General features: G+C 39.8%; 1 protein-coding gene across 1 annotated transcript in view; it reads right to left on the bottom strand.

Moving 5' to 3' along the window:
* The window catches only part of COG3 (component of oligomeric golgi complex 3), a 55,875-nt gene that overhangs the window by 18,240 nt on the left and 16,145 nt on the right, over positions 1-21,490 (bottom strand). The window contains exons 9-17 of the mRNA XM_090025565.1: positions 21,279-21,322; positions 19,941-20,067; positions 18,422-18,513; positions 15,955-16,094; positions 14,203-14,363; positions 9,115-9,220; positions 6,521-6,645; positions 5,278-5,367; positions 2,549-2,669 (exon numbers count right to left, since the gene is read on the bottom strand). Coding sequence (XP_089881691.1) covers positions 2,549-2,669; positions 5,278-5,367; positions 6,521-6,645; positions 9,115-9,220; positions 14,203-14,363; positions 15,955-16,094; positions 18,422-18,513; positions 19,941-20,067; positions 21,279-21,322 — 1,006 coding nt within the window. The remainder of the gene's footprint in view (positions 1-2,548; positions 2,670-5,277; positions 5,368-6,520; positions 6,646-9,114; positions 9,221-14,202; positions 14,364-15,954; positions 16,095-18,421; positions 18,514-19,940; positions 20,068-21,278; positions 21,323-21,490) is intronic.

The following is a 21,490-nucleotide window of genomic DNA, read 5'->3' as shown; positions in this document are numbered from 1 at the left end:
CCTCTGGCACCAACATCCTCTAGTTAGTTTTCTGTTATAGATCTCCATTTTCCTTTTATTCTCAAAAATATTTGTCTCCATCTTGTTACTGCATAAGACACCTGCACAGAGAGGAGAACTCAACTACAACAGAACTGGCTACATTCAATTGTTGTCAAATGTACAGAGTAAACAGAGAACTGCTTTCTCTCTATTCTTTCAGTTATAATAATCTCATAGTGTTGTAACACTTAGGTATAGAGGTGCATCGATGCATCAGTCTGATATCGGATTGGCACCAATAGAAAGAAAATTAACATTACTGGTAAATCAGCCTTTTTTGGCCAGTGTAGCCAATAACGTCACCGATAAATGCTGCATGTATGCACGCAGCTGCAACTTCCACTACGTGGTCAGGAACGCAGCCTGACAGCTAAAAGAGGAGCATCCAGCCGGTAAGTCTGTGAGGGGCAAGGCACACGGAGGTGCGGCTTGAGGCCCCCACAGTAAGGGAGTGAGGCATGGGCAGGTGCTGCCCAACCAGGATGTTGAATGCAAGCCTGCGGCTGGGAGCCACAGGTATCTCATCTAGGGAAGAGGGGGAGGGCGGCTCCCTGCCACTGTGCACACCCCCACGGGAGGCATGGAGGGCATGCACCCCTCTGGATTTGTGTGCAGGGCAGGGGTGGGCTGGGGCCAAGGGCTGTGTCAGCTTCTTCCCAGCAGGGGGGCTGGGCCAGGGCTGCACTCAGGGCAGGCACCAGTGACACTGGGAGGGGTGGCTATGGAGTGGACTAGAGCCACCCCAAAATTTACCATAGCCACCCCACCAGGCACCGCAGCCACCTGCCTTGCCCCTGCCCACTCCAAGCACAGCCCCCCTCCAGGAAGAGGCCAGCATAGCCCTTGGCCCTGAGCCCACAATGGGAAGACCACCTTCACCCCACGGAGAAAGCCAGGGGGGCACATGCCCCCCGTGCCTCCTCTGGGGATGCATGCAGCGGCAGGGAGCTGCCTCCCTTCCCATGCCCCCCCACCGGATGAGCTGCTCACAGCTCCCGGCCTTGGGGTTGCATTCGCTGCCCTCGCTGGGCAGCACCTGCCCCTGCCCCACTACCCCATCACCATGAGGGGCATCGATCTGACCTCCCCCCACACCCCTTCCCCGCCCCTCCCAGACTCAGTAGCCAGCCACTGCTCTCTAAGCTGTGGGGCTGCAATCCCGTAAATCAGCAACTGGATAAGTATCAGTCAATATAGCTGGTTACTACTTGGCCATCAATATCGGCCAAAAAAAACCTGTTTACTGGTGCACCCCTACTTAGATACATTTTCACACATCAGCATGGTTTTTAAGCTGGTCACATCACTTTCATCTTTAAAGCTACATATTGCTATGCAGATGTCACTCAATAAAAACTCCATAAAGTTTTATTTTATATATATATATATTTTCCCCTCATAGCATGATTTACTGCATATATGCTCTACATTACATTAAAAGGATGAGAGTTTATAATACAATAAGAAATAAACAGGCATTTCTATATAGTTTTCCAATTTAAAGGTGCAGTATAAAGACATTCTTTCAGTTACTTACCACCTTGAGGAGGTACTGGCTGGCACAAAAATTTATTCTTTTTAAAGAAGATACAGAACAAACTTGCGTGTCAGCCAGGACAAAAACACCAAGAGGATATATTTACCCTTTAACCTCCAGCCAACTAGAAACTACTTAACAAGAGGGAGGTTTCATTGATGTTCAAGTGCAATAGGAAAAATTGTTAGTTATAACTTTTAGCAGCTTCAGAGATAAACAGCATAACATGGCAGGAAAGAAAAAGCAATTTTACTTTTTTTCCCCCTTCACCTGACAAATTCTGTAATGGAAAAAGTAAAAACTGATGTATTTCAGACTTCTTTTCCTTCTGCTTCTGCAGAGTACTCAGTCTTCAATTCTTCCTTTTTTGTAAGATTTCCCCCCCCGTGTTTCATTAAAGAACTCATAGAAAAATCACAACCACTGCCTCTGCCCTGTATTTTCCCTACTAACTAGAAGCATGACAGCTTCATGAAACTACACAATCAGATCAACAAGATGTTGACTAACTTTGCAAGAAGTAATGATTTTTAAGTTCCACAGAAAAAGCCTGGGGAGATTTTATTCTGTATTAGGCAAGTAAGATGTATATTTAGCAGATTGGTTTTAATGATACTAGAAACAAGAGCAAGCTCTAAAGAATACAGCAAAGTAGAAAGACATTTCAGTGCAGCATGAACATGAAGCTTACTATTTAGCAGTTACCTATTTTAAAGTCAAAATATCTGAACTGGAGAGGTCAGTCAATAAGAAAGGCACAACTCTAGCTCTTAGCTGAAAACAGAGTTTGTTAGCAGCAGCCTGAGCTACCATTCAGAGAGAGTGTTTCAGAAAGGATTAGAACAAAGCAGGAAAATATAGCAGACATGCAAATGATTGCAGGTGAACATAAAATAAACCCAAAACCTTTGCTTGCACATCAGGGTAGGGCAAGCCCCCCCAGCTTTGTCAGCCAGCACTGTGCAATACCTCTAGTTTTCTTAAGGTCCAGGGAAATTTCCTTAATGGTGAATTCAGTATGGAAAGGAGCAATTTGTTCACGAAGAATCAGAAGGTGTTTTATTAAGAAAAGTTGTCCATCAACCTGGGTCTATATTAGAATAAGAAAAAACGAAAAACACTTGGGTCAAAATTTTAAAGAAAAATTATTAATAAAGCAGAAGTAGAAGTTTGTCCACCTATTTTAGTAAGTTACGATAACAGAATACAGTCCTCAGTTTACAACTTACAAACCATTCTTGCTTTACAGTAACAATAATTATAGCTCATGTTTGACAGTCCATTACTCAATAAGTCATTCTACAGAAAAACACCACACGCACACTCCACAGAGCTTGGTCACAGACTTGTCACAACATGGCTCTCAGCACGTACATATATTCCCAACCTAATATGTTTGCAGACTCCTCTCTCAGAGAAACAAAGTATCATTTCTCTTTCATATTTTATTATATTTCAAAACCATTATGGTTGTGATATTTTTTTTAATTATCCGAAGTAAGGTATTAACACAAGTGCAGCAACAGCTCTACCATGGTACAGATGTGCCATTTGCTAGTCTGTCTTTTTTTATTATTATTATTAATTGTAAAGCTTAGTTAATTTTGAGGAAGTAAAACAAAGATGTGAAGGGTACAATGAGGCCAAGCTCACCACACTAATAATTTTTTGCTTCCTTCTTATGTTAGGTGTACATTCTACATTGCATGCATCCTTCCCCTCCAACAACATGAGTCTTCAATGTGATGAAGCAATCAGTAAAGCTAACCGCACTTTACCATGCATTAGCAGGTGCATCACAAACAGGTCCAGAAAGGTGATACTTCCCTTCTATGCAGCACTGGTGTGGCCACAGCTGGAGCAGTTTTGGGCCCTGTACTCAAGGGGAATGTGGATAACCAGAGGAGGGCTACTTGTATGGTTAGGGACCTGCAGGTAAGGCCCTACAAGGAGAGATTGAGAGACCCGGATCTCTTCAGCCTTCACAAGAGAAGGCTAAGAGGTGATCTTGTGGCTGCCTACAAATTCATCAGGGAGGGAGAGCAAGGGATTGGAGATGCTCTGTTTAACAGGGCACCCCTTGGAGTAACTAGAAATAATGGCCACAAACTGACAGAGAGCAGATGCAGGTTAGACATCAGGAAGAACTTTACGGTAAGGGTCACCAGAATCTGGAGTGGACTTCCAAGGGAGGTGGTGCTCTCCCCTACCTTGGCGGTGTTTAAGAGGAGACTGGACAAGCACCTGGTTGGGGACATCTGATTCCAGCGCTCTTTCCTGCCCAGAGCAGGGGGTCAGACTCGATGATCTGCTGAGGTCCCTTCTGACCCTAACATTTATGAATTTATGAAACTTTGACCTTCATGCCTTGTTGAGGTAAATGGAGCAGGGGGCAATATCACCCCCTCTGGTAGCTAGGAGAAAGTTTTCTAAACGATTATATATAAAGTAGTATTTCCCTTCACACTGTGAAGATGGCTTCTTGGTAACAAACAAAAACCTTATATTTAAAAAAAAATTCATGAATAAAACTGGTGAAGAAAAAAGTATAAGATTAGTATTTTTTTAATTTTAACCAAAAATATCACTAGTGCAGAAAATAGCTTAAAAAGAAAAATATGGCTTTCCCTAACAGTACTCATATAAGAATTTAATGCAACACAAATTAAGGCCAACATGGCTTAGATCCAAGTCCTACAAAAGCAACTACTTGAATAATATTCAGTGCAGAATTGAGATCTCTAGGGTACATTAGGCAAAGGCTGATTTATGACATAGTTACTGTACTGCTATTCTTTAACTTCAGCAATTGAAAAAAGTTACATATAAAAGAATCATCATAGAAACCTAAAGAAAAAATGTTTTCCATATAACTGTGTTCTCCTCAAATCATTATCATAAGAGGCTCTGCTGCACAATTGTCCTTCTAAAAGGACAACCGCTAGAAAATGAGCATATTACAATATAATACGTTACAAATGTAAAACACCAAAACCTGAAGTTTTTTCTAAAGACTAAATCCTTTTATCACTTTTATAGTCTACCATGGTTAGTGTATTAAACAAGAGTGCAAAATATGACTGTAAACATCTTCCTTCTTTGTTGTCCTGAGCTAGAATAATGCCATAATACCCGTGTTCAAAAGTTTACAATAGAAGATTAACAGCTATTTTCAGTGAAACCCTTTCTAAATTTCATTAAACCATTTTTGTATGGAGTTCATAACACACTGCCAATATCTTTTTAAGCTTGTACAATCTATAGAAGTATTGGATATTTGCAATATCTGCAAATACTTGCACTTACTGGCCTTATCGAATCTCCTCCCCAGGAACACTTACAAATCCAGTAAAAGAAGTGTACAACATAAACAAAATACTAGGTGCAAAGATGTTCATTAGGGTCCTGCTATAGGGTATTGTTTGTTTGAATTCATATAATTTACAGTAGCCTATACTGGTTATCTCTACAATTTTTGCATTTCAGCTAGGTTTGCATGCATGTCATTATCTTTGCTTTACAAAACCTTATCACAATGGAATGCTAACAATTCCCACAGCATTCTGGGATCAGACAATGCATTGTAATGGAGATTTCAACACGATTCTGAACAACTGTTTAAAGAACCTTCATTATGTATGAAAAAAATCTACCTAATGAACACTGATACACTTTGGAAAGATATTATTTTGCCTGACCTTGTTTTTGGTAATTGAATCTGCAGCTCCCAACAATGAATGAATGCAGGCAGATAAGGCCTCTTGTGATAATCCTTGAAACACTGCCCTCTGGAGGGAATTAAACAAGAAAGAAAAAAAGAAAAACACAGAAAAAGCAATTGGCAGATTGTTTACAAAGCTTAAAGAGTCACTCTGTGCACATTCCTACCCTTGTTCAGGCCATATGGAATGGCTTCCCTGATTGTCCTAAAATATACCACTAATAACACTTAAACTGATTATATATAGTTGATAAAGCAAAATACTGTGAAGGGTGAAGGGTACTTACTATAAAACCCTCATTTAGTCTGCTATACTTTCAAACGAAAGAGTTTCAGACTAGTCGTAACAACACTTTTTCACTTGCAGCATAGGAAAGATCCTAATAATTAAGCATCAGACTGTCAAAACACTCTAAGGCGACCCTTGGTTTGCATTTGCCCACTTCATTATACCTTGTTTCTTAACATACAATGTCCCTTATTTTTGGATCTTGTAAAAAAAAAAAAATGGTATACTGCCCTTTCCTTTTTTTTTCCTAACAAAGGACTCCAACCAAAAACAATTATGGCAAATACCATTTTTACTGAAACTGCCACCAAAAGGTTAACTACTTAAACTGTTTCCAGTTTGTCCTTTATTGCCTCAAATATCAGCTTCACAAATTATGTTTTTCAAACCAGGATATCAATTTATTCCTTTTTTCTGAGAGCCATGGGCAAAAAGCAAAAAGCACTATAGAGGAAAAATACTTGTATTCATAGGATTTCTCAAAGATTTAATCAACCCTGAAGATTGTCAGGTGATGTAAACACAAATTTGGATGCTTTGGCCATAGGATGTCAGTAAAAAAAGATCAACACCAATAAAATCCCAGCATTTTCCATTTATACTCAAAATAAGGTTGTTTGGGAGTCTTCTACATACTTTGGGGGTCTTCTACTGCTTATATACATTAAATACTTTACAGTTAGGGCTGCCAGACACTGGAATGGGCTCCCAAGTGAGGTGGTACTCTCTCCTACCTTGGGTGCCTTCAAGAGGAGGCTGGACAGATATTTGGCTATGGTGATATGACTTTGGCACACGTTCCTGCCCAGGGCAGGGGGTTGGACCTGATGATCTGTTTAGGTCCATTCCGACCCCAAGCACTATGAGACTATGATATATTTTATTTAAAATGTGTCAATAAGTTTCAAGGAAAGGAGAAGTTTGTGCATACGTCTATACATCTGTACAGCTTGGAGAGACACACTAGAGTCCTTCGGACTGTGGGATACCACATGCCATGCAGATCTGCTGGTGAAATAGTGGTCTGCGGTCTGGGATTAAGAGATTCAGCTGAACCTATTTAAAAGCAGAACACACATTAAAAAAGTTATGACTATCCTTCTCTAGCGAACTTTACGAAATGCTGGACCACGTGCCCCACCCACCCTCAATACTGTTTCGCATTTTACTCTTGCAAAATTTATTTTCATATCCTGAAGAGAAACCCTGACCCATGATACACAAGAACACTTAAGAGCATTGGGCTGAATAGGGCTTGAATTCAGATTCATGTCGGACAGTCAAATTGGTAAACATACTCCAAAACAGGGATCAGCAACCTACAACTCGCAGACCGGATCCGTTCCATGGACACTTGATTCAGCCTATGCCATGCCGGGTGCATTCCTCTGTCACCTGCCACCAATCCACTTCTGTTAGCAATGGGGCAGGTGGGGATGGTGGCATTCAGTGGGGCAAGTAAGCAGATACTGATAAAGGTGGCATGAGAACTAGAGAGCAGCCTTCAGCACAGAGCAGGGAGGGCTGGGGAGCTGTGGAGGGAATCAGTGGCAGCTGGGTCACAAGCAATGGCCTGCCATTCATAGACAGTTGCCAACACTTCATATGAAGCACGGAGATGGGGAAAGCGTATTTCTCTTGAAAGCACAGAAAAGTCTATGCTACCATCAAAAAGAAAATAATTTAAATTGCAGTATGGTAAAGACTCCCTCTCAAGTTTTCCTCTCTTAAATCTGCTACCACACTTGCTTCTTTGATTTTGAAGCCAGCAGGTGACCCAACACAGAACAAATATTCTGGCTTCACTTGGAGTTAATCAGCTAATCCCCCACTCCTGGCCAATTTAACGTGTGCTATCACCTATCCAAAGAAGGTTTTTCTCTAGTACTATTATTCAAGGTATTGGTTTGATAGGCATTTCTCTTGTAAAATATTAGCAACCTGGCTGCCAAAAGGATGAGAGGCACAGATGCTGAAAGGGGTTATATGGGAGAATGAATTGGGAGGGGTGGGGGGATAGAAACAGAGCACATGCCCATGAGACTCCAACAGAGACCTTCTGAGGGAGAGAAGAAAAGGAAGCAAATCAAGTAAGTGCCTCACAGAAGACAAACGCATTTATTTTCCCCCTAGTTCCTGGGACAACATTTGTCAAGGTGCCAATTAAAAGTTAAATCTATTGGCACCTATTTAAAAAAAAAATCAAAAGAAGTCGCATAAATCAAGCACAGGATGAAGTGATTGGCTTTCTGGGGATTCTTTAAAATAATCTATTAACTCAGCATGTGTAAGTTATATCCATTATTAGAATTAACAGCTGTTTGTTGGTGTCTATATTTGAAGGTCCTAGCTGAAACACTGAGTCTTATTTGCAGGCTTTGTATATCAACAGTGGACAATAATATGGTAGTCAATTAGAAGAAGATCACAGGCAACTGAAAAAGAGCTAAAAAGATACTAGCAACCTATAATAAGACAGACAAAAAATATGCACTCAAATATTCCAGACACATGGGAATGCATGAACAGAACTGATATCAGCAACTTCATGGAATCAGTTCCCTGTTCACAATTTATAAAAACATGGATCCCAGACAGAGGTATTAAAATTCAAAGACCACAGCATGAATTACTTTAGCAGCTAGGAGCTTAGCTGTTACAATCAGTTAGTAAGAAACACAATAAAAGGATGCAAATCACTGTTAGTACCTGTTTTTCCCCATCTGAAACACATTCCTGAACAACAAATTTCAAGTGTTCATTTAACAGGAAAGCCAGAATCATATTAAATTATTCTCTCGACTTGTGTAGAACAGCTAACAAACCCAACATTCACAAGCAGGGAGTTGATAGAGGTAGGAATATTTTACAAAAGAAAACATGTGAGCTTATATTTTAAAAAGTTCGTGCAAAAACACAGCATTGTCAAGCAGTTTGACTACAAGAGTAATACTTCACAGAACAAACTGCATCTGTGGCACAAACCTGCCACAATTACAGAGGTTATGGTATTAAATTATTGCAAATTTTAAGAGACTTTAAGTACATATGGATGGAACAAACACCCTCCCCCCCCTTCACAGTGTAATTTGATGCAGCTGTATTTAGCGTAACTGTTTCATCTTTTTACTCCTATGCCACAAGAAGTAAAACTAAACTGCAGTAATTTATCACATTTCACTCAGGGATAAACTATGGTATTTTAGCTTCACTTACTGTGGAAAGAGTAGACAGACGAAACAGCAGCACTGGCTCAGCTGACTTACGCTTCCAAGCAGGAAGGCATTCTTCCATTTTAAAACATTTTCACTGTTCACCTGTCCTAAGTTAAATAAGGATCTTGAGCCAAAAAGTTATCTTATTACCAGCTCCTCTCAATAGTCTCCTTAAATAAAGCCTCAAATGAGCCTTAAGAAAATAAGGTTATTTGAGGCAAATGCAATTATTATCAGTATTAGTTCCAGTTAATGATCCCTTTACAAATGTAAGTTAGTTTGACAATATAATACATAGTCCCAGGCATACCAGATTTAATTAGATTGGAGGACTCTGGATCTTCTAGCCGAACATCTGAAAATGAAGCTTCAGAGGTCAACTTCTTCTGTTCATCTTTTAAACTCTGTGCAATTTGCTGAAAGGAAAGATGTACCACATAATATTTATATTCAAAAGAAAACCAGGAACACCAACACTTGTATAAAAGTGTCATTATGATATTATAGTCATTGTGATATTATATGTTTACAATGTATAAGTTATTAATTTGTAACAGAAGTTGTGCTCACCCTACTAGTAGTTCAGGACAATTTCATAAAAACAAAAAAAATGTAGCTACTGGTAATGGAGTAACAGAGCAATACTTAAGTGATTTCGGATACAAAAGTATTATATAGTTCTACTTAAAGTACAGTTCTTTAAAAAAAAAAAAAACCAGTACCTTCTAAAAATGGTACCAAGGGACTCCAAAGTGTGTTTCTTTCTATTCCTCTACCAAACTTATTCCGCTTCAATTTAACAAGATTTTTAATTATTATTATTATTATTGATAGCCACACACACAAACTCCATCACTGTCATGTTAGAGTCAAGCTGAATTTGTTCCTTCTCATGCATCCCCACTAATCAAGGTTTCGCAGACTTCTTCAGATCCTTCATAGCATTAATGCAACTCTTGTTTTTAAATTATGAGTTCAGTGACCCCTGGTTTGATCCTAGTGCCATTAACGGTTCTTCACAAATGAAAATGATTGCATCTTCAGTAAGTAATGAAACAGTGCAGGAATTGGATCTTCCCCTTTTATACGAGATTTCACAATTTCAATATTTTTTTCTGTCCCAAAAAGGAACAAGGACCAAAAAACTAAAAATTAAACAAATTCCAAAGATTCCATTTTAGTCCATTAACAGGTTTAATTCCAGCTTCCACCTTCAGCTTTTTAAATATGGCATTTTTAAAAGCTATTCTGAATGAAAAAAATCAAAACATGCCATTCTGGAAATATCAAAACAGGATCTCTCTACATTGTCACAAAGCTTCGTTTCTTTTTTCTTAATGATACTGTCATGCACATTTTTCAAAATCTCTCAACTGACAAAAACCACTTTTTGGTGAAAAATATTTCAAATCAGTTGTAGCAAACAGTTTTACTGATACACTAGAAGAAATAGCAACGATGAGCTCATAGCTCAATCTGATAGGTGCACTGGCCTTGTTACAACTAATAAAGTAAAAACACAGCAGAAATATTACTAACCAATTTTAAAAACCACAAGAAAAAATTCTGTTAATTAAGGTGGTAATATTTTTTGGAGTTTTTCCAGTTAGGTAAAGACATTTTTCCATGATTTAAGACAGTGCTTCCTAACCAGCGTGCCATGGTACAATAGTGTGCCGTCAGAAATTAACAGGTGTGTTGTGAAATTTTTCCATGGCAATGAGCTACAATAGGTATGAGGATGGGGAACACCTTAACAGGTGTGCTGTGGAAAATGTTTATTGATCTAAGTGTGCCTGGGGCTGGAAAAGGTTGGGAAACACTGATTTAAGAAATTCACCGCCAAACTATATTACAACCAACATAAAGAGTAATTTAACATGAAGACTATTTCATTAAGCAAAATTGAAAAAACTGTCATTGTTGAACCAAAACCCATGAATATAAAGAAAACATTTTAAGGCATGTAATATATTTTAACTAAAAAAACCCCAAAAAACAAACAAAGCACAAGAGTAAGAATACATTCTGAGTAAATTGTGGACATCGAGTACACAATACCTTCAACAAAGTATCTATATTACAACAAGATAACAAGAATTGAATTTTTGCTAGCTGTCTTATGCACTGGATTCAGCTATGATATCCATATTGCAAGATTTAATATGCAGGGACCTCTTTTTCACACTGGCTGGAAGGTGTCATGCAGGCAGAAACAATTCTTAAGAATACAGCAATGTTGCTTCCTCCCACCTCCATTTTTAATAAAACAAAAACACTTTGAGAAGAAACATGCTTTGTTTTAATGGGGTCTTACTGAACAGCCCAGCTAGGGACAGAAGATGCACGTAAACCAGTTTAAGTAATCAGAAACTGGTTTAAACCTGTAACAAAACAGACTTCCAGTGTACATAAACCAGTTTCAGAATGGTTGAAACTGGTTTAAGACAAATCTGATTGGTCAAACTGATTTCTGAAACTTCTGCCCCAGACCCCTTCCTGGTTCAAGTTAAATCACAGTCCCCCAGCATCCCAGCATGCTTTGCAGCCCTGAGTTGGGCTGTGCTGTCTGCTCCAGAGAGCAGGGCTGGCCCCGCCCCTCTGCTCCCTAGCTGGGGCAGTGAGGGCTGGCTGACAAGGGGGTCGGGGTGGGAAGCCTGGCTGGGGACCACAGCTGAGTCTGCCAGGGTAGGGGCAGCCCCTGCCAGACTTTTCCCCACAGGATCGGAGGCATTGGGGAAGGGGCGGGATGGAAGCAACAGCCTGAAAGGGACTGCCCCCCCAGGCAAACCCCAGCTGGGGTCTAGGGTCTCAGAAGGGTTTTAATCTCCCCTTCCCCAGATCAGTGTGTTGGCCACGCCCCCCAATCTCTGCTTGAGATGAGGTCTGTGGGATCTCCACTCCAACACCTAAGACCACCTGCTGATTCTCTACGAAGGATTTTCTGAATACCCAGCAGTAAGGAGACACTCTGCCCCAGGATTATGTAAAACTTATGTAAGGCTCTCTCATCTTTCTGGTTTATTACATTTCATTTTAAGTTAGACTAAGCTGTGTGTGTTTTAGTGGGCTGTATCTTAGCTTAGGTAAAGATTGTTGGCTGTTCTTCATTGTGTGCTTGAGGTTGCAAATTGCTGTGTTCAGTACATGCTCACTTCAGAGAAAGGACTATTCTTATTTAAGCTTTATGGATTCAATGCCACAACCTTTTCCCCCCACCCACCGCTTCCTCAGCCTGGCAGCCTCAAGTGGGAGTTTGGGTGGGGGTGGGGAGAAGCAGCTTGGCAAGCACTGCCTCACCCCACCTCTCCACCCCACCCAGGCAGACCCGGGTTGGGGTCCCCTGTGGGCCAGGGAGGGGATTTAAACTCCCACCCTCCAGCATGCTAGCCCCAAGCTGGAGCCTGGCCATGCCCCCTCTGCTGGAGCAAGAATGGGGAGAAGCCTTGGAGCTTCAGCCCCTTCCCTTTGACTGGCTGGGAGTCATGCTCTAGCATTCCCCAGCCTCTGCCCACTGCAGGCATGTGGCTGCATTTCCTGAATCAAGAGTGAATGTCTGTTCACTTGCTTCTTGGTTTAATCTCTGCAGCTTAAACTAACCTGCAAAAAATGAATCGATTCAGCTTCAGGCTTTTTGACTGTCCACATTTAGCCCCTGTCCTTTCTGCCACTTTTCCTGGTGGCAAATGACTGGCTAATGGGCTTGCTTAGGAACATCTGTTTGAGTACCTAATTTGAAACCTAATTTAATATTCTAGTGGATTCCACAGAAATCATCAACTACAGAATGGGGTTTTATAGATAAATGCAATCAGAAGGTAGCACTCAAGTATTCTCTTTAGCATATTCTCCATAGGAATTCAGTTAAATGTTTTCCCAGTACTGCTAGTACTTCCAAGTCCTGTCATGCTATGGCAATTGCACACTTTGGGTTTTTTTCTCTCCTCCTCACCGATTGGTCATCTTGGTAGCAACTGCTTGAAAATGCAAATAGACTATTAACACTTGAGTACAAAGCATAAAAGATGCTCTTGCTCTGACATTCTGGCAGAACATTTTATTAATCCCATTTACTCAGAACAGAAAGGCATAAAAAAGGTGGAAATCCTACAGAATGTTCTGGTTAAGCACTGGAACAGATTTCTTAGATCAGGGAATCTCCACCTTTGAAAGTTTTTAAGTGCAGCTCAGAAAAACACTTGGTAAGGATGGTTCAGACAGAGATAATCTTGACTCAGGCATAAAGTTCAATTAGGTGACCTCCCTTCAGCCTTGTGCATCCATGAATTGAAAAAGTAAAACTTCTCCTCTTTGCCATGACTGGGTAACCACAAAATTAATACTAACTAGGGTACCACCAGTAAATAAGAACCTTGTCTAGAGTAAAAAGGACACAACTAAAGCAGCGTAATCCAGCTTCACCCTGTGCAGATTGGCATACATTTATGCCAATATAGCTATCCTGCTTCTTTCCTTTCCTGATTGGTCAGTTTCAGTAAACCTGACAACTCTCTCAATGCCAACTGTCCTGACAAGTCAGTTGGAAAACAGAATTGATGAATAATGTTACAAATCTCAAAAACACAGGCTGGCCAAGACCAGCAAGGTTCCAATCGAATCATTCAACATTCTGATTGCTTCCTACCATATTACAAGGAAATATCAGCAGTCCTGCTTTTTATTATAATGTACTTCAATAGCACGAAGTATTACTAATTTTTTAATTATATATCAAATATGCTGTTTCACTGACATTTTTATTCTATGAACAATTACCTTCTGGGGTCTTGCATCAATAGGACACTTTTATTAAAATAAAGTAAATTATGTTTTTTAAATCCTCCCAGCACTTGTATTATAAGCACAAATTTGTCCTGTGAAAAGTTGAAAATTACTGCTGTAAGTGGCAAATAAAGGCAAAAGCAGCTGGAACCTATTTTTGACCTGACCAAATAATCTTTTCTTTCTTTTTTTTTTTTTATACAATAACAAAATAGTATCTGAACAGCAATTTTGAAAACAACACAACTAACAAACTGTCTGATCACAGAATATTTTCTTACAATTAACTCCAAATCTCTGTTGACAATAAGCAAAAGTCAGGACTATAATTTCTGTTGTTTGTTTATTTTAAAGAGAAAGTTAGATGTCTCAAAGTTCAGACTAATGCAATAGCAAAAACTGTGGCCAGATTAATTTAAATCTAAAATGTACTACATCACTTGACTTCAAACTACAGGTTAGTCAAGGGATTTAATTGTGGTAATATCACTTCTTTTAAATATAGCTAAATATCAGAAGTTTCTATCCACTTTCATCTGTTGTGCCCTGAAATGTAACTACGTATGGTGTATAAAATTAAGAAAGCAAGTAAACAACATGCAAGCTTGTCCCGTACCTCCATCATTTCCAACTTATCAGGGTATGCAAGATCCCCTGGAGCAGGCTTGTAGCCCGTGATATCAGTCTGAATATAGATGTGCGTCCTGTAGACAAGGCGTTCTTGTACATCCTCTAACATCTGTTTGATGCCAGCAGCAAACGCACCCAGTTGTTCCGCTGAAAAGAACATCAACATATTACTTTCAAAACTTCTGGAAAAGGTACAAGTAATCTTCTTTGAGTTTCATCTTTTGCAAAGATCTTTGTCACAAAATATATATGCTGCACAGAAAGGCAGTCAATTTCAAAGCAACCCAAATTGCTGATCTGCCACTGTCTTGCTGTTTGGTCTTTTGCCAGTCACCTATATTCTCTTTGCCTAAGTTTTCCCAATGTGCAAACTGGAAATGTAACAGAATTAGAAAATACGGATAAGTGAATGTATAAATCCCCCAATCTGGGAAAAGCTGAAAACACCAAAGCTGAAGTTTCAGCTTAGCGTAATTTAGGTATATGGACAGCATCACAAAGTAGACTGACAAGACCATAGTGCAAGATAGCCAAATAATTTGGTTTACTGGCTCCAAAAAAAAACAAGTTCTTAATGGTCCAAGCAGAAGCACTGTAAATCAAACTTCAAAAAAGTACTGTGTTTACATAGCAAACTAGTAATTAAAAGTAGCTCAGAGACATCAAAAAACAAACCAAATTAAAAAACAAACCTGTTTTGTTATCCTTAATAGTTTGGCTATTTTTCTAAAGCCAGAATTATAATCCATTCCTTATATTACCTTCACAACCCCAGATCTCTGCTTTCCATAGGTAGCACCAAACATTATAGATTGAGACAGTAACACCATACTTGGGAAAACTATAAAATGCCTTGTAAAGTAAGAGAAAAATGGGTCCATGTCCTTTTTACCTCGGTATGACATGTAAAAAAAATGCTGAACAAAAATTTTCCTCTCAATTGTTTTGCATTAAAAATTCTTTTTTTTTTTTTTTATCCTGGAGACCTAGCAAAAACTGTAAACATTCAAGAAACAGAAAGCTGAGCACCTGAAACAACCTTGTTTTTAAAAATGTATTTAAAATGCCCTTTTTTATGCTGGGGCAGGAAGGATGATGTCTGTTACAAGCTCAAAACATTTCTCAACTCAAGGAAGAGCTTGTTATCCATAAATGAAAGGCCCTTAAAAACAGGATAAAAAAGACTTGAATTTCTGATATTTGTATGGCAAAAAATAAAGAACAGAAATTTCTGTATACTTTTGCTGTGCAATTTTCTCTCTCTCAAAGTGACAGACACCCAAAGAGGTCCTGAAGATTTATGAAGATTTTATAGGTTACACAGCAATTCACAACATGAACTAGTTTCTTCACCTATACTAAAACTTTTTTTTTTTTTAAACAAAACAGAATCCTTGGCCAGATGTAAAAGTATTTTTATCATCGTACCCTGACTCTACAACAAACAGGTGCACAGATTTTCTGATTTGAGCAGTCCAATGAGCTCAAGTTATTACACAGGAAATAGTGACTGCAGAATAAAGGATTTTACATTTGTAATATCCAGAGGTAACAGGAATCTCTAGAATGCCTTTTACATACTCATCTGCATGAAAATGTTTTTAAAAATAGCCATTTGTACCATCAGCACAAAGCTGACATAAAATAAGCTTGTGGCATACAGAATACACAAAACAAACTGTGCATGCTAAATTTAATAGTAAAACAGTGTAAGTTTCAGATTCCACTTATGAATTACCATTGTTCTGTACATGGTCTTCAAGCATCTCATTTTTTAGAATGCCACAGAGTTCAGATAAAGTTTCTAAGTGAATAACGTGGATGATCAATGGCCTGAGGACATCATATAATGATAGACACAATTTTTCCAAAAGTTCACTATGAAATAAAAAAAATATATATATGTAAGCATTATTAACAATATTTCTAGGGTACCAAAACACTAAGTTCATGTCACATGGAAGAATAGCTCCTGTATGTTAACATACTAGATGTTCTCAACATAACATGATTTTGTTATTCCAATCCAATGAAATTACCATTCATTTCAGAACTACATAACATTCAATAATAAAAATAACTAGCCTCAGAATAAAAATAACTAGCTTCAGAGACAATTGATAACAGTTTCTTATTTCTTCTCCATAAGAGTCCTGTGTAGAAATCAAGGCATGGCATTTTAATTCAGCAACGTTAAAAAAAATATCACATTAAAGCACATACGGTAATGCTAATATTCATTCTGTGTCACTTGTGACGTTCCCTTTGCTACAACACAATATTTGTGTTTAATGAGGGTTCTCCCCGTCTCAGACTAGCTGCTTCTTGATCATGCAATGAAGTCACAATATGCAACTAGAAACAATCTGAAAATGTTAATGATCTGTGCAAATTAGTAAAGGAAATATTTGAAGTATTTAAATTAGATAGTTTGGTACATTTGCAAGTTTGCTCCAGTCTCAGTCTTCTTATCCTGGATAAACCATTTCTGTTCAGGAAGAATTAGTGACAGTCAATAGTACATGGGAGTTTGGATTCCTTTCATCAGAGTGTTCCCAAGAATCAGAACAGATAACAAAGACCACATTTTTCAATGTGGGCCTCCCTGTAAGAGCTCTAGAAATGTAACAGCATAATGTAACATGGGAAGTAGCTCTAGTTAAGAGCAGAAGCTAAGAGGAAGAAAACTGCTCAGCTGCCCCACACACGTTCACCCCTCCAAAAGTAAAAATTCAGGCCATTCACGTCAAGATTTAGCACCTGAAACAGAGCTCCTAAATCTATTCTGTCATCTAATTAATAATGACTCACAGCACCTCAGCACTTTTGGGAAATACAACTGCCAATTATGTGCCTCAATTAGGCTTATTAGGCACCCTCAGTTTGAAGCATCTGCCTCAAACTTTGCTTTTTTTAGAGGTGAAAAATGTAGAAAAAGCCAGGAGGAAAGGAAGAAAATGGACTTATGACTAATAAGCTATAACTGCTTTTCATCTACATTCAAAACTAGCTGTCAAAAATTTATATTAGATTTCTGAACTATGGCTTGAGTTTCTAAATTAGAATGTAAAAGCTTGTCTGCACAGATTTTTTTAAACTGGTTTAATGAAGAATATCCACATAATGGTGTTGCACTGAGCTAATTAATTAGGTTTTTAAACTTTAGTAAGTCAGTGAAAAAAAAGTGAGTAGACAATGCCTGAGAACTCAGCTTTGAGCAACAAAAAATGCTTCAAACAACAGGAACTCTGTAGGGCAAACAAGAAACAGAACAAAACAGCCTAACCATAACATCCCTTACTTGAACAAGTCCTTATTGCAGATTTCCACTGATGCCCCTAGACAGAACTAGAAACAAAAAGGGGGAGGTGGAATGTACTAGTGCTCCTCTACTGGGCTTTGCCAATACAAGATGCGAAGAAGCGGAATTACTCAGCAGTTTTTAGAGACTGCCAAAATACAGCGTGTGATCTTATGCTTGGCTCCATCTTGATGGTGCTCAGACAGCCCCAGACTCTTCCTCAGAAGGGTGAAACTTAAGCCACTGGGCTTTTTATGTTTGGCATACATTAGAGGATCTCAAACTTCCTTTTCAGCTCTGGGGGCTATGCTTGCCTTTAGTGTGGTACCAGTACCCTCTAAGCTCTGTTCTGCACCTCTAGTTTTTAGTTTTAGGGTGCAGATTCAGCAAGAAAAAGAGCAGTGTCTTCAAGTTCCACCTACACTTGACCAAAAAGTGTCATTTGACAAAATGATGTGTCATTCAAGATATCACAAGCTGTGCGGCCTATGAATGTCCCTCTCCCTTACATGATTTGATTAGCAATATAAATAACGATTGTTAAGCATCAGTGCAAACAGCCACTGAGAAAAATCAGGGAGAGCTCAGGCTCAGATATCCCAATGACAGGCCTGTTATAAGAATTAGAATAACAGAGATTGCCATAATTCCCACTGCCTAACTCTCAGACCACCTATGTCATTTACATTAAGTTTTCAAAATAATCTCAGATCCGCTGCAAACTAAGGGAGACGCATGAAAAACTGCAAAGCAGCCTTGCTGCTGTATATCAGTATCACGTAAGTGGGGTAACGCTCAAGCCCCCCAGTTCTGGGACTGACTACTGCAGCAGTGTAGACAAGCCCTACTGTGTAACAACTTATTAAACATTACCGACAGTAAAACAAGAATATATACCACCTACTCCAATTTTGGTGTTGGTTTTGTGAAAAACTCATTGTAAAGCTGGTGTTCATCCTGACACACATGGACCATAAAGGCACAGCCACTTCGTACCTGCAGTCAAAAAACACAAAGATGGGTTTAGCTAATAGTCGTCCTTATAAAGTTGACACCTGCAGCAGCAAAGCATTAGTACCCCACAAAGGTGCTGCTCCTATGAGGCTGCTGCTGTTGTAGGGAGTGTAATCTAGATACATGGTACGGGAAATGTTTCTGAAGAGAGTTGTTCTCACCATGTGCTGGTGCAGACAAGTACCAAATATATTTATACTGAAAAGGATACTACAGTGACTGTCACTCCTGCTGAAAATTAAACTGAAGGCTGACATTTGACCACTCAGCAGCTTCAAAGTCTACCATGATAGAAGGGAGATACCATATGTATAGCTCAAATTCCATCAATCAAATAAAAACTCCTTGTGCAACCTTTTTTATTTTATTTTGCATTTAATAATGTTTAGAAGACCCTCACTTTTTATAAATGAATCCAAGATTTGTCCCAGACAAAGAAAAAAGGGAGATTTCCACAGAATCATAGAAAAGGTAGGATGAGATGGGATCCCCAGGAAGTTATCTGGCTCAAACACCTGCTCCCTGACTAAAACACCTCAGTCCATCATTTGTCTAAGCTGCCCTTGCCGAGGATAGAGATTTCACAATCTCTTCAGGTTGCATGTTCCAAAGTGTAACCATCCTCAGAGTAAGAAAGTCCTTCCTAATATCCAATCTAAGCTTTTCCTGGGGCAATTTAACACCATTGCTCCAATAATCAGTTATCAAATCCCTCCTCATCCTCCACAACTGGACATAATACTCCGGGGGAGGCCTCACCAGTGCCAAATAGAGCAAAAGACTCTCTTCCCTAGATTTGCAATTGACATTTTTGCTTACACAACCCAGTATGCTGGGTTATATTTTTCGTCCTTAACAGGATGACACTGTTCGTTCATTTTAAGCTTACAGGTCACTGTAACCCCCAGGTACCTTCTGCAGTACAGTTCTACAGGCGATCCAATTCATTCCACAATTGGTATCTGTGCACACAATTTTTCTGTTCCAAGTGCAAGACTTTGCATTTGTCCTTGTTGAATTTTGTTCAGTTGATTTCAGACTGTTACTCAAGTTTACCAAAGTCCTCCTGACTTCTAGCCCTGCCCCCCAGATTGTCTGCAACACCACTCAACTTGACATCATCTGCAAGTCTGCCAAGTGTGCACTCAATCCCATCCTCCAAATCATTAATATATATGATCTGAGCCTTCAAGAGGCCGAGAAGCGATAATATTAAATAATTCCAGACCCAAGGCAGACCCCTAGGGAATACTCAGTTGTATAAGGAGAGAAAACCCCCCCCACAAATTACTGAATCTGAACATCATCTCACATTACTAGAATTTCTGTGAAATTGTCATGTTTACCCACAAGAGGTTTGAACCCAAACAGAATCTGCAGTGATAAAAACATGATCGCAAGATGCTTACCAGAGCACAATGATCTCGGTTGTTTTGGCTGGTAAGTTCTGTGACAGTACTTGTAATACTTGGACTAAGCAAGCGTTCCCTCTGATCAAGGTAACATTGATGGATTTCATTGAGAAGTTGCTGGTACCTAGCCAACATACACACACAAAACAAACAACAGTAGATTTAGATTAGACATCCGCAAGAACTACTTCACAGTTAGGGCAGCTAGGAGCTGGAACCAACTTCCTAGGGAAGTGGTGCTGGCTCCTACCCTGGGGGTCTTTAAGAAGAGGCTTGATGACTACCTGGCTGGACTCATTTGAGTCCAGTCTTTTCTCCCGCCCAGGCAGGGGGTCGGACTTGAAGATCTACAAGGTCCCTTCCGACCCTACTTCTATGATTCTATGAACAAGTCAAGCAGGAGTTTATCTTCAGATCAACACTGTCTGCATTTCAACTTTTCTGCTATAATCCCATGGTTTCAAAAATCAAGGAAAATATTAGGATGTTTAAGCAATACTATATTCACTTGAGTTTTCCCACTCCCCATTTAACATGGGGGGAAAAAGCCTCTCATCTTGGAATCAAATGAGTCACCGGGGGGCAGGCAGCTGCTGTGACTTCAGCCCCAACCATGGGTCGGGGCCAGAAACAGAGTCACAGCTGTTGCAGCAGTAGCGCCAGCTTCACAGCACTGCTATGGGACTGGGCTGGGGCCGTACCCCATGCCCTAGGCTGTAATGGGAATGCAGCCTGCCAGCAGCATAAAGCAAGCGTAAGTGGGGTGGGGGAAGGGAGGGACAGAGGCTGCAAGGAAGGGGAGACCAGGGGTAAGACTGGTGCAAGGAGTGGAGGGGCAGAAGCCTGAGGCTGCAAGTAGGAAGAAGCAGCATAGGAGGGAAGGAGGGAGATGGTGGTATGGGGGCAGGACCATTGGCAAAGGGCATGTCGTCTGCCTCCCTCACCACCTGCCCCACCCCACCACCTTTGCTACCACATCCCCCCCCTACTGCCTCTCCCACAATGCTCCCCCCCACAGCCTGCCCCTTTACCACCTCCCCCACTGCCCGCATGCCCACCTGGCCCTTTTACTGCCTCTCCCACCACCTTTCTCTCCTGCACTGGTGGGGATGAATTTAAGACAATCCTCCAAAAATAAATTATAACAAAATTATCAAATTTTCCATGCATAAAATACAATTTGGGGAGGATGGGGCATTTTAATTCAGGGTCATCTTGGATTCCAGTAAATACAGCACTAATATTGCCTTAAAACGTTTTTTTAAGCAACTTAACAGGTAAAGCCAAATTTCTGGAATGTAAAACATTTGAAAAAAATCATTTTATTTTACTCACTCTGGCATTTTCTCAGATCTTTGCTCTATTTGCTCAATAAGAGTCTATTAAAAAAAAAAAGAGAGAGAGAGAAGAATGAACACTAGTCACATTTCCCTTCCCCTCCAGCTTCCCCTGACACCACTTTAGTAGGTATACTTAAAATAAAGATAAACTCTATCACCCCATATTAATATTAACAATAAATTCAAAACCCATTTAGCTATGAACTA

This window comes from Crocodylus siamensis, chromosome 1 (assembly GCF_052110815.1).
Source record: "Crocodylus siamensis isolate JL-2025a chromosome 1, ASM5211081v1, whole genome shotgun sequence".
Lineage (NCBI taxonomy): Eukaryota > Metazoa > Chordata > Crocodylia > Crocodylidae > Crocodylus > Crocodylus siamensis.
This window is presented reverse-complemented; position numbering and strand designations above follow the sequence as displayed.